General features: G+C 37.4%; 1 protein-coding gene across 1 annotated transcript in view; it reads left to right on the forward strand.

The window, feature by feature from the left end:
- LOC126185174 (spectrin beta chain, non-erythrocytic 2) overlaps window positions 1–12977 on the forward strand; it is a 315568-nt gene that overhangs the window by 132942 nt on the left and 169649 nt on the right. The window contains exons 15-24 of the mRNA XM_049928020.1: window positions 829–1041; window positions 3410–3610; window positions 6187–6409; window positions 8167–8267; window positions 8407–8556; window positions 10142–10332; window positions 10445–10636; window positions 12168–12249; window positions 12347–12424; window positions 12507–12634. Of these exons, the coding sequence (XP_049783977.1) occupies window positions 829–1041; window positions 3410–3610; window positions 6187–6409; window positions 8167–8267; window positions 8407–8556; window positions 10142–10332; window positions 10445–10636; window positions 12168–12249; window positions 12347–12424; window positions 12507–12634 (1559 nt within the window). The remainder of the gene's footprint in view (window positions 1–828; window positions 1042–3409; window positions 3611–6186; window positions 6410–8166; window positions 8268–8406; window positions 8557–10141; window positions 10333–10444; window positions 10637–12167; window positions 12250–12346; window positions 12425–12506; window positions 12635–12977) is intronic.

Raw genomic sequence — 12977 nt, forward strand, 5'->3', positions numbered from 1 at the left:
TTTAATTGCGATCCAAACTGAATCATCCTGCCATGTGGTTGCTTTCCAGCATGTTTACCATGCCACCATGTTATCAAGACTTCATAGTGGTTACTGTGAAATTGCAGTAATTCTTACAGGTGTTCTGCCCTTGACCCCATCTCATGATATCAACTGCATTTCCTATGTCTGTAGTCCTCTGAATGACATGGTGCAGTTTTCTTCATTTTAAAGATTATGTCTTTATGATGAGTATCAAGAAGCTGTTAAACCTTCAGTTACTTCAATAACACCCACAAGTAAAAGTTCCTATAATTTAATGAAAAGTACTGTATGCCCTCTAACATGATTCTCCTGCATAATGCCACGTGTAGTTAAGATGTTAGCTATACGGAAAGACTGAACTTTTTCCCAAAACAAACACACACACACACACACACACACACACACACACACACACACACGAGAAAGTAATCTGTAAGAAACGTACCTTTTAAATAATGGTCAGAGACGCACTGTTTTTGAAAGATTTCTAGTCCTATTTAACAGATCTTTACCATTTAAATTATGATCAGAGACACTGTCAAAAAGATTTCTAGTTCTTTTTAACAGGTCTGTTTGAATGTCCTCATCTGAAGCTTAGAGTTTCTTTTGAATCAGAGCAAGCTGAAATAAGCACATTCAACTTTTTTGAAATCCACACCTTTATTGTAAGTCAACTAATACTGACCAAGAACAGTTTGACATGAAACCTTAAGGTACATGACACACAGTTTTTCCCTCTATATGTAGCATCATAGGTTTACATTTTGAAATACTCAAAAGCCTTCTTAATATTGTATTTGCTAGTTCTACACTGACGCAAATGAAGCTGAATCTTGGTTAAATGAGAAGATGGCTCTTGTTGCATCCACTGACTTTGGTGAAGATGAACCCAGTGCTCAGGCTCTGCTGCAGAGGCATCGTGATTTGCAAGGAGAGCTATATGCATACAAAGGTGACATCCAGAGTCTCAACACACAGGCAGAGAAGCTTGTGAAAGCAGGAATATCTACACTTGAGGTAAGAAGAAAGCAGTGTTCTTAATACCTAAATTAAATGTTGATTAAATTTGATACTTTGACTAACTAAAATTCTGTTAAGTGATTCTATTTTCTTTTTCTTCAACATAGTTTTTACCATTTTGATTTAATTCCTCTGTTAGTTGCCATCTCTTCTTAAGATCTAAAATAGCCTCCCATTTCATTTCTACTCCTACACTACTTTGCTTATGGATATTGATTCTGTTTTAGCTTGCAGTAAAGGAATGATATACATTGAGTATGCTCATTTTTTTCTCTGTGTTATACAAGGTCTGTTCAAAAGATTCCAGAACATTTGTAATTTTGCACCAGTGGTGTGTTGGAGCAAAATGCAGTTGGCACCCCTGCACACACCTGTGTTTAATGTGCAATTGCTGGAAGTATCATTGTTGTTTATCTGTTGGATATTGTTCAGTGCTATATTGAGTAGAATGTTGTGTCTCACAGTTTGTGAATTTCAAGACGGCAGAGTTAGAGGAGCAATGCGTCTGCATTAAAGTTTGTGTGAAACTCAAGGAAACGTTTACAGAGACATATGACATGATGCAGGAAGCCTACAGTGATGTGTGCTTAAGCCATACTTGGTGTTAGGAATGGTTCACATGGTTTAAAAATGATCAGACAGAAGTTAAAAATGACAGTCATTCTGGACGCCTTTTGACATCTACCAACGACGCTCATGTCAGGAATGTCAATGAAACTGTGCATTCTAGTTGAAGACTGACTGACTGAGAGAGTGCAGAAGAATGTAACATTTCAGTTGGATCATGTCATGAAATCCTGATGCAGTATCTTGGAATGCATTGTGTTGCTGCCAAATTCGTCTAACAGCTCATAAGTCGAGACCAGAAAGACCTATTCCTTGCAATCTGTGAAGAACTTTTGGACTGCACAAATGAGAAAGAAATATTCCTTAAGAGAATCCTAACTGGTGATGAGATGTGGGTCTACAGTTATGATGTTGAGACCAAAGTTCAATCTTCACAGTGGATTGAGAAAAGTTCTCAAAGACCATAAAAAGCTCGTCACATCAGGTCAAATGTCAAAGCCATGCTAACAGTTTTCTCTGACTTTGAGGGATTAGTCCATCATTAATTCATGCCACAGGCACAAACTGTTAATTGATGGCACTGCCAGGACACATTGTGCTGCCTACAAGAAAATGTCAGAAGGAAATAGCCTGAAGTGTGGTGAGACAATTCATGGCTCTTGCATCACCATAACGCACCCACACATTTATCGCAGTTACTGTGTGACTACTGCACAAAAATCGAAGTCACTGTGCTGCCTCCTCCTCCGTACTATCCAAACCTGGTCCCTCCAGACATTTTTTTTTATTTACAAAGTTGAAAACCCCATTGAAAGGATGAAGGTTTGCAATGATAGATGATATAAAAAAAATTTGCAGACAACACTTCGTGTGATCCATGTACCAAGATTTCTTCTGGAAGTGAAAACGGTGTTGGGAGCAGTGTATCAATTGTGGACGAGAGTATTTCGAAGGAGACTATAGACAATAAGTAAAAGCTAAGAGTAGAAAAATTTTGTGGTCGAAACTCTGGAATTTTTTGAACACATCTACCCAAAATAAGTTAATTTCTTGATTTTTCATGCTGCGTAATTTGCCTAAATGTTGATGCCATGATAGGGCTAGCAAGTAGTAATTAATAATATTCTATTGTGTTCTCAAAAGATCCATCTATTACACTATCTGATTCTTGTTCATGTTATCAGTGTCTTTTGTTGCGGGGGGTAAAGGGGAAGGTGTAAATCTTGAATGTAGCATCTGAGTGATCTCTGTAAAGTCCAGTTGGGCAACAGTATAGCAAAACAGTCAATTTATTTCTATTGCACAGATTTCAGGTGTGTAGGAAATTCTTGTTTACCTAGCAGTATAGTTGCTTATTTAAAATTTTCTGAGAATTGCAGTTTCATTTTTTAAAGAAAAATTGATATTCGAAGGTGTTTTTTAAATTATTTGTGAAGCACACAAAATGGGACATAGTGATCACAACTGCTCAACACCTTAGTGCAGTGCAGATTATGAAAGAATTTGTTTGTCAACAAATATTACACACAAAATAACAGTCATTGCTTTCTTTCTCTTATTTGCACAACTAAAAAATATTAGTTACATAATTCATAAATGTTAATCACAAGTTTAACAATGAAATTTTTATTTAAAATTTCAATAAACAATAAATGAAACAACTGATACATTTTAATTTTTAGTTTGTAGTATTCAGAGTAGTTCTCTTTTCAAAAGTGTTGTAAATTGTAGGACATAGATCGCAGTTTGTAGCCACATGACACCACAGTAAACTGAATATTTTTTTCTTGGTTTACAGCTGTCAAGTGAACCAGAAATTGCACCCGAACTGGAACAAGAGGAGTGGGTGGATGAAATGCGCCTCGTACCACAGGAGTACTGGGATGAAGAACCTGTTGAGCGTGTTGAGGAGAGAGTAGTAGTAGAGGAAAGAGCAATTCCACAAGTCATGGGTATATATGACTTCAGTGGCCAAGGCATGCATATGAAGAAGAAAGAGGTAAAAGTCCTTTTACCAAGTAATGTATAGCTCCTGTAAAATAATTTAGACTTATAACTGACAGTCATACTGTTGTAGAGATCCATGAAGGCATTCGAAGAATCTTCCACTCATCATGCCTTTGGAAATGTTTGATATTTCAGCCTTATTTGATCTATATTTTTCTCTCTTTCCTCATTTTTGGATGACATATGGGCTGCCCTACACCATGTTGCTGAAGGACAGTGAAGAAATCACAACAAAATATGAGTATGGCACAGATATTTGAGATATCAGAGGATTGGAGAAAACTTAGAAGTGGAGTGGTAACACAGAACTTAACAAACACACAGGACAAGGCTGAAAGGATAACAGATGCCTTTTTGGGCTGTTGAATGTTGATGGAAGCCATTGAAAATTTCTGTTGCACCTTTTAGCAGATTACATTATGGAAGTAAAAAATGAAAACCTTTCTAAAGTGGTATCTAGCAGGACTCTTTAGCACGGTGAATGTAATTTCCTAAACAATTTCCCGTGTGGTATGTTAAAATGAGGAGCAATGAGGAGTAGGTAAAAATATAGCAGAATTTATGGAACAAATATTTTACTGGCAAAGGCAGATAATAATACAAAGAAATTATCAGTATGGGATCAATAAATTCACATTGCACTATAAACGACTTAAGTTGCGTAGCAACACAGCCATGTAATAATAATAATAATAATAATAATAATAATAATAATAATATACATCTAAAAGAAACAATTTTTTATGCAGTTCAAGTGAGAGATGTTATAAACCACTTTTATCCAACTCCACTGGGAGAGAATCGTGGATCAACAGACGTTACACTTTGTGCCTGGCTAGTAATTGACATTATAGATGAAAGAGCAAGACAAAAAAATTACATCTTTTCTAAAAAAAAGATTGGTGGTAACAACAAAAGGAAATAATCATGGGGCCTCTGTAGATTCCCTGAGGTAATTACGGTTAATGAGTATAAATTAAAGCTCACAAAGATGAGACCCAGTGGTATTCCATACTGTGGTGCCCTCTCATTTTCCATTACGATGCAGCAACATACTTGATAGGTTGTAGGGGCCAGGTTGGAATGGCCACATAAACAAAAAGAGTTGCTTACAGATTACCATGTTTCCTTGGATGTTCCATTTTAAATAGAACCTTGGCTAAAAATGTCAAGGAACCTGCAAACGATTATCTCCAGCAGCTGAAGTATGACCCTTTCAAGTATGTGTTATCACCATTGTGTAAAATTGCTCATCATGGATCAGTGTAAAATTAAATTAATAATGCTTCATTTTCAGCTGCTGCAGATTTAGGAAAAATAAAAGGTACTGCTATTACACAACTTGCATTACGATACATATTGTATTTTGATGGGAGTTTTTGTGATTTGAGTAGATAAATACTGTGCACTGTGCTAGAAGTAGTTGAAGCTAGTGCTGAATTTAAGGATCTGTTTAGTAAATACATAATTATATGAAGTGAGTAATAACACCAAAACAGTATTTAGAAACAAAGTTAAAGAGGAAAAATGTAAGATTCTTTTGTTTTAGAGAATGTGTACCATACTTTGTTTTTGATAAAATCTTCTCGGATTGACAGCCGAGTCAATGTGTTGTTCTCAAGCAACATTTCAGCAAGTATCTTACTTGCCATCTTCAGGCAAAGTGTCGGGTTCACGTCTCATCTGGATCTTTATAGCTGGTGTACCACGGGATTCTCTGCATCCTTAGCGCTGGTCAGGCCAATCAGGCACAAGCGGAATCGGTGTGGCGGCGTGTGGTGGTGGTGGTGGTGGTGGTGGTGGTGGGGGGGGGGGGGGGGGAGCCGTGTGTGCTGGGTCCTGGCATCTCATCTCAGTGCGGCCTGTTTATTCCATCTGCCACCACCAACCTGTCTCGATCGGTTTGCTCTCGTCTCATTCTTGATAATGTTGTGTTCCACGAAGAATGAGTGAGAGTGCACTGATGGAGGCAGGTCGGTGGTGGCAGATGGAATAAATAGGCCACACCGAGACAAGACGCCAAGACCTGGCGCCTGCGGCTCCCCCCCTCCCCCTCCCTGCCGCTCCCCACCCCACCCCACCCCACCCCACCCCACCCCACCACCACACACTGCCGCGCAAATTCTGCTTGCGCATGATTGGCCCGAACGGCCCCGAGGATGCAGAGAAGCCCGTGGTCCAGTGGCTATAAAGATCTGGATGAGACATGAACCCGACAGTTCACCTGAAGATGGCAAGTAAGAAACTTGCTGAAACATTGCTGGATAACAACACATTGACTCGGCTGTCAACCCGAGAAGATTTTATCATCGAGATTTGCCGAGAAAGCCTGCATTCTCATATACTTTGTTTTAGTGTCATTCTGTAGAACTTGTAATCATTACAGTGTCATTGCCTTCTGTAAGTGCATTTACTTACCTAGCAAACATATAGTTTGTTATATTACTCAAGGGGAAATCTGGTTGATTATTGTGATTCTGTAGTTTTTTCTTCTAAATTCCTCTCCATACCGCATTACTTTGGAAAGGAAATTAATTTTCTTTTCATGACACGTGTTTTCCATTTTAGGTTCTTCTGTTGTTAAATAAGACCAATTCAGATTGGTGGAATGTCCGAAGGGAAGATGGCACAGATGGTTTTGTACCTGCCAATTATGTTCGTGAAATTGAGCCGAAAGTGGTCAAAGTGCAAGTACGCAGGCCTGAAAAAGTACGTGAAATGCGCCGTGTCAAGAAAACTCGAATGGTCAAACAAGTTGTGCCTGTGCGGAAAACGCAACAGAAGTCTCCATGTAAGCAATTTTTTTGTCTATAGGGACAGCTTAGAGTACACAAAACATATGAACTGCCATTTCCATGGAAGTTCCATTACTCTCATGTTACAATAAATACTCATATTCCTTTAATGGTAAAATTATATAGAAATGTGCATTCTTTATTTGAAAGTTTTATTATTCTAGCAGCTGTGCATCTAAAGAGAGAAGCTGTCGGAAGATCCTTCACAACTTGTTGGCGAGAGAATGTTGTGACGGGAACTGCATGCAATTTACATTTGAAGTTGGTCACCTTACAAGACGCCATTGCTCACACAGGCACATAAAGACAACAGTAAAGTCCATTGGGCTGACTGCTTTTCTGAACCCCCCCACCCCCACCCTATTAGATCGTGATTGGTCTGTAAAATAACATTACTTAGACCGCATAGGACCTAATGTGATGTGTCCGAACAGCAGGTAAATGCTGACATCATCATTCCTGCAATTTTGTGAATTTGCATGATCAAATCCTCAGAAAGTGGCTTTACCTAGATATGACATGCCTGCACAACTTTGTGGACTCACTCCCTAAAAAAATCCAGCTGGTTATCAAATCCATGGGTGGAATTAAATAGTATGTAATGATGCTTATAATGATTTCTCCTGAGAGTGAGTAAGTTTTAGTTCAGTAAGTTAATATATAACTGGACTCTAAATGCTGAGCATGGTTAGATGGTGTGGTATCCATCAACTACAGACCTTCCCAATATGTATACTGTCATGTCGAAAACTTCAAGATTTCCACTGACACAATTCCAAGAGTACTCATGGTGTACTGATAAGAAAATCAGTGAATTAGTGCAGTGGTTAAGATATTGGGTTCACATTCAAGAGGATGGCAGTTAAAATCCCCATTTGACCATCCATATTTAGGTTTTCCATGGCTTCCCTAAATTGCTTAAGGTAAATGGTGGGGTGATTCATCTGGAAAGGACATGGCTGGTTTCTTTCTGAGTCCTTCCCCAATATCAAGTTTGGCTCAGGCTCTAATGACATCATTGTTGATGGGTCATTAAAGGATTATTTTCCTTTTGCTAGACAGAAAAGTCGATGTTCTCTTCAGTCATTCTTTAGACAAGAGACTATTTTCCCCCAGTAGCAGTTGTTTCTGTGCGTGCAGACTGACCTTATCCTTAAAGGTAATTCATTTGTGTCTGAATTCACTGACAAAATATGACCATAAAGATGAAAGAAGAGCCCATACCACGTTCAGTCACTCTAGGCACTAATTGACATTCAAATCCACTTTGAAGTCATGGTATTGTGCATAAAATTTCAAGTTTCATTTCCGTGGCTGACAGTAATTGAATACCATATGGAATACAACAGTGGAGATCTTTTTTTATTGCTTCTAACAGTTGTGTGTTGTTGAATACTGCAGCTGAGGCTTAGATAGCATGTTACTTATTGTATGAATTTATTAGTAGTAGAAGAAAGGCCAAGAACCCAGAAATTGACATTCTCAACATTGCCTCTATGAACCTTGCACATATCCAGTGATTCTTTTACACACTCATAATGCGAGTAGGATGTAGCTCATGATATATATGTAATCAGTTTCTTATACTACCTGTGCCTTTGCCTGTTTTGACTGATTTAAGAGGAAGGATGGTTCTCTATTTCTTATTGTGGTTGAAGGAAGCAAACTGACAAACAGAACAAATGTGCTAGTAGCAGTGACTGGTAACATTAACTTTTGTTTACCTTATTAAATTCAGATGTTTCATTTCCAGCAAAACCCCTGAAGCGTAAGTTGACAGATGGAAATGATAATGTGGAGAAGAGACAAAAAAAGATCAATGCTACTTACAACCAGCTGTTAGATTTAGCTCAGGTAAAGAGGAAGTTAATTAATGTTTGTGTGTTGTTACTTGACTTTAGTTGCATATAAAGTAGATATCTGTTGCAAAAATACTGTTTTCTTTGTTTTCTTAAAACACCTGTTGTTACTCTTATTATTTTTAATGTTACAGAAAAGGCATGCCCTCCTTGAGGATGCCATCAGACTGTTTGGATTCTATCGTGAGTGTGATGACTTTGAAAAATGGATCAAAGACAAGGAACGCATGTTGAGAGCTGATGACTCAAATGAAAATGTTGAGTCAGCTAAACGTAAATATGAGGTAAATTTTGTGTTTTTGCTGTAACTTTTCTCCATATTTGAAAAAAAATTATTAAAATAAATAGATTATGTGCATACTCTTTTAAAATATACAGAGCACACATTATCATTGTCAGCCAACGTAAAGGTTTAATTAATTTGATTTTCATAATTTTTTTAACAATTTAACCTAACTGTGCATTGATTTAATCCAGTATTAATGCATTCAGCATGTAAAATACCTGAACTTAGTGTAAGTAATGGGAGTTTTAATTGTTAAGTAACAACATCCTTTTCTCTTTTCCCCACCTTTTTCCACTTCATACTGGGTATGTAGAAAATCCTTTGAGCCCTGTATCCAATATGCCCACTCTAACAACCGGGAAAATACGTGTCAAGTCATTCCCCTACACAAGCACCATAATGGGGTAGCGCCCCAGGCTGTTGAATATACGAAGGAAATGTCACATCTTTGTTGAGAACGATTCATTCATTCGAACATGTTCATGCGTCTTTACATACATGGTGTATTGTGAGGTACTTTGTTAATTATTGTAGCATGAGAACTAAATAACACATGCAAATGTTTTTTTTTCCTTATATAATTCACAAAATCACCTTTCTTAGTTTACTTGAATGTATGCTCCTGTTGTGGCATGCACAACTCTAGCCTGATTCCAGCTACATTCACAAGCAGTAAAACATGCTTGTATCAACTGTGAAGGTTGTATGGTTGATCTAGCAATTCAAGTAATGATGGCTTATGGAAAACTTGATGTAGTCAAACCACCACAGAGAAAATGAAAGTACATAATATCTGGTGAGTTAAGTTTTCATTTTAATGCTGAAAAATATACCCAGCAAAGTGATTTTGTTGTGGCTTGTCAGTCCAATTTTCTGAAAATGCCTGGGAGACCGTCTTGCACAATTCTGGCCCAATCGTGTGGTGCACCATCTTGGTGGGAGCTAACTGTTGGTTGATTGTTGTAAAGCACATTGTGTAATTACTGTGAAGCACAGAGATACACAATTTGAAGATAACTGATAGAATAAAGTTGTTCAAAGAAAAAAAGCATGGTCTAATAAACCAGTCATTCATCTGATGACACCAAACATTGTCTTTCGGCATATCACATACCACATCCCTTACAGTTCAGTGATTGCATGTGTCGCAAAAGCATGAATTATGTTACATTATTGTAACATGTATGACATGTTAAAGGTGGATTAGTCAGAAAATGCAGCATTGCTAAGGAAATCCCTGTTTTCATTTAAATGTTAAAGAATGTCCACAGTAAAGTGATTTTATTGTTTCTTGGCAGTAGTTTTCTACAGTTGTGATAGTTACGGAGGCAAATAAAAAAATTCCATACATGCTTCCTGGGATAGATAAGTGAAACAGTCAGCTGGTGAACAATGCACAATAAAGTTTTTGAACTTACAAATATTTTTTGTGGGAGATGATCAGAAAAAGGGAGAGAAAGAAAGAACTCCTACATTAACAAAGAAAAATGTGTGAATTAATGTGGTTTCATATCCCTGAAATCACTGCTTGGATAAGTGTTTGTGGAAATACTATAATTTCTACTTTGTATGTCATGTTTCAGAAATTCCTAACTGATCTCTCTGCCAGTAGCAAGCGAGTGGAGGCTCTTGATGCTGCAGTAGATGAATTTGTACGTCAAGGTCACAGTCAACTGGACAAAGTTAGAGCACGTCAGAGGCACATTCATCAACTGTGGGATAATCTAAATCGGCTGAAGGCCCAAAAAGAGCGCAGTTTGGAGGGTGCCTCCAGGTAGTTTGTGCTAGATTTTTCTTTTTGTAATCACTGTAAAAAATAATAATTATTTAAATGGATGAGTCTGCTTATAGATGATGTGATTGTGATCTTGAAAGTATTATTTCAGCGTGGAACTTTTCAATCGAACATGTGAAGAAGCTCGTGACTGGATGTTGGAGAAAATGATGCAGTTGGATACTGCAGAGCTGGGGCCTGATCTAAAAACTGTGCAGGCATTACAGAGGCGACACCAACAGCTTGAACGAGAACTTGCTCCTGTTGAGGAGAAAGTGAAACGTGTAAATCTGCTGGCGGCATCGTAAGTACTAGATCCACTTCTTTTAAAGCCTGTTGACCATACTACCTTCTCTCTTTCTCTTACCTTCAAGTGATTATTACTTGTTATCATAGTTGAATTTAGCTATAAAATGAGAAGTAAATGTGCATCAAAATGTATGTTGAAGGAAGAAGGCTGTTAACTAATTGTATTCCATCTATAAAGAATAATGTTTGTATGAAGGAAAGGTAAGTGTTTACCTTCTGATAACTGCTTGCGATTAATGTCTAATGAAACTCTGCTGCCCTTGTGTTTACTCTTGAGAAGATAGTTTGTTATATCTGTCACAAGATTGTTTTATAAGTTTTTAAAGTTGAGGTTTATTAATAGCAGAGTCATATAGCTATCTACTTTTCTCATTGTTAAGAGCCCCATAAAATCAGTTAAACTATATTAATACAACCCTCAGCCCCCTTCCCAATCACTTTCCTCCAGTGCCAAACTGACAGTCCTATATACCTCAGGATGTGTTCTGTCAACAAATCCCTTCTTTTTGTCAAGTTGTCATAAATTTATTTTCTCTGCAGTTCACTCCAGTACCTCTTCATTAATTATCTGATCTACCTAGCTAAACTTCTGTGGCACAGATGTATCCAATTCATTTCACTCCTTCCATTTCCATTCATAGGTGGCACATTGGAAGAAAGGTTATTGATGCTACTCTTTATATGCTTAAACATCAGTAATTTTACTTTTGTGGTCATTATGTGAGGATATAAGTTGATGAAAGTAATGTTTCTTGACACACATCAGTTCACAGGATCTTGGAATTTTGGCACTAAGGCTTGGTGCAATGTACAGCATCTTTCTGAAGCATCTCCAATTGGAAATTGTTGAGCATTTCCGTGGTGATGCAAAAAGCTCTTCTGTGAACCTTCTCTTACTTCCTAGTTGGTCTGCAACCCTTACAGATACTCATATGTTGGTTGAATGAGAGTTTTGTAAATTTATGGGTGAGTACACTCTCTTAGCACTGCTCCAGTAAATCTGTCTGACATCTGTTTTTCCCTGACTATCATGGCAGAGACCCCCCTGAACTATCTGTGCTCTTTCTGGAAGATACTCATGTTATTAATTTCCAGTTTTCCATACCTCAATTTGGAGCTTATAACCATTGCCCTCCAACTACTGGGGCAACTTCCTATTCCCATCTTTGAATACAGCTACCCATTTAGACTAATGCAGGCCTAGAAAACCCTGCCAGTCTCTTATAGCACTGTGGCCTTGCTTTTCTGACTGACTGCACCACCACACTACAGAATATTTTGCAACATTTCATAAAAATCAGAACTAAATCAAACATGTAACTTCATTTCAACCTATTCTCAAAGAACCGTAATCTGGCAGATGTTGTCCAATCTAAATGCTTCAGTTTTGGTCCCACACAAAAATATTACCATCCAACTTGGTGACCAGAAGAACCAGGCATCTCCCATTTCATGTGTTTGTTCAGCTGTTACTTTCTGGTTACCAATTGTGTTACAATGTAATGATTGTGACATTTGAATTTCAGGGTTCAGGCATCATATCCTAATGAAAGGTCAAATGTGAATGAACGTCAAAGAGAGATTCAGGATTTATGGCAGAAAGTGAAGGTACATAAACAAATTTGTATAATTCCTGTATGTATGGGAATTATGATTTGCATTAAATTTTGATTTTATGTGCAGTAATATTGCTTTATTTCCTTAGGCAAAAGCAGCAGAACGCCGCTCCAGACTTGAGGATGCTGTAGGTTTACAAATCTTTATGAACAGTTCAAAAAATTTGGTATGTATACTTACAATTAAAGCAACTTTTAGTTACTTTTTTTCTGAGTTTGTGGATATAATATTTAGTATTGATTTTACAGCTGGGGTGGGTTGCTTCAGTCAAACAAGCTCTAAATGCATTTGAGAGTGCGCGTGATGTTGCAACTGCTCAAAACTTGATAAAGAACCATCAGGAACTGGGAGATGACATTAGAGCACATGAAGACGAGTAAGTTTATACATTTGGAAGCCACTGTTTTTTAACTGTACCTGAGTGAGTGATTGAAGGTTGCAGTTTTTTTTTTAAATTTTGTAGCTGATGTTTTTAGTCCTATATATATTTTGAAAAAAAAATCAGTAAATTTCACTAAATCATTTTAAGTCTGAATTTGTATCCTATTCCACTACACTATATTGTTTCTGAATGTGTATTCTCTTTAATTAAAAGCTTATCTTTGCATAATGTGTTAGCTCTCACCTGAACCATTAATTTTTGGGAAGTTATGTATCTATTTACCCTTTTTTTTCTTTGTAGACATTAATATTTTCTGATTCACTGCACTTCAGAAATG

This window comes from Schistocerca cancellata, chromosome 4, assembly GCF_023864275.1.
Source record: "Schistocerca cancellata isolate TAMUIC-IGC-003103 chromosome 4, iqSchCanc2.1, whole genome shotgun sequence".
In the NCBI taxonomy this organism is placed as follows: Eukaryota; Metazoa; Arthropoda; class Insecta; order Orthoptera; family Acrididae; genus Schistocerca; species Schistocerca cancellata.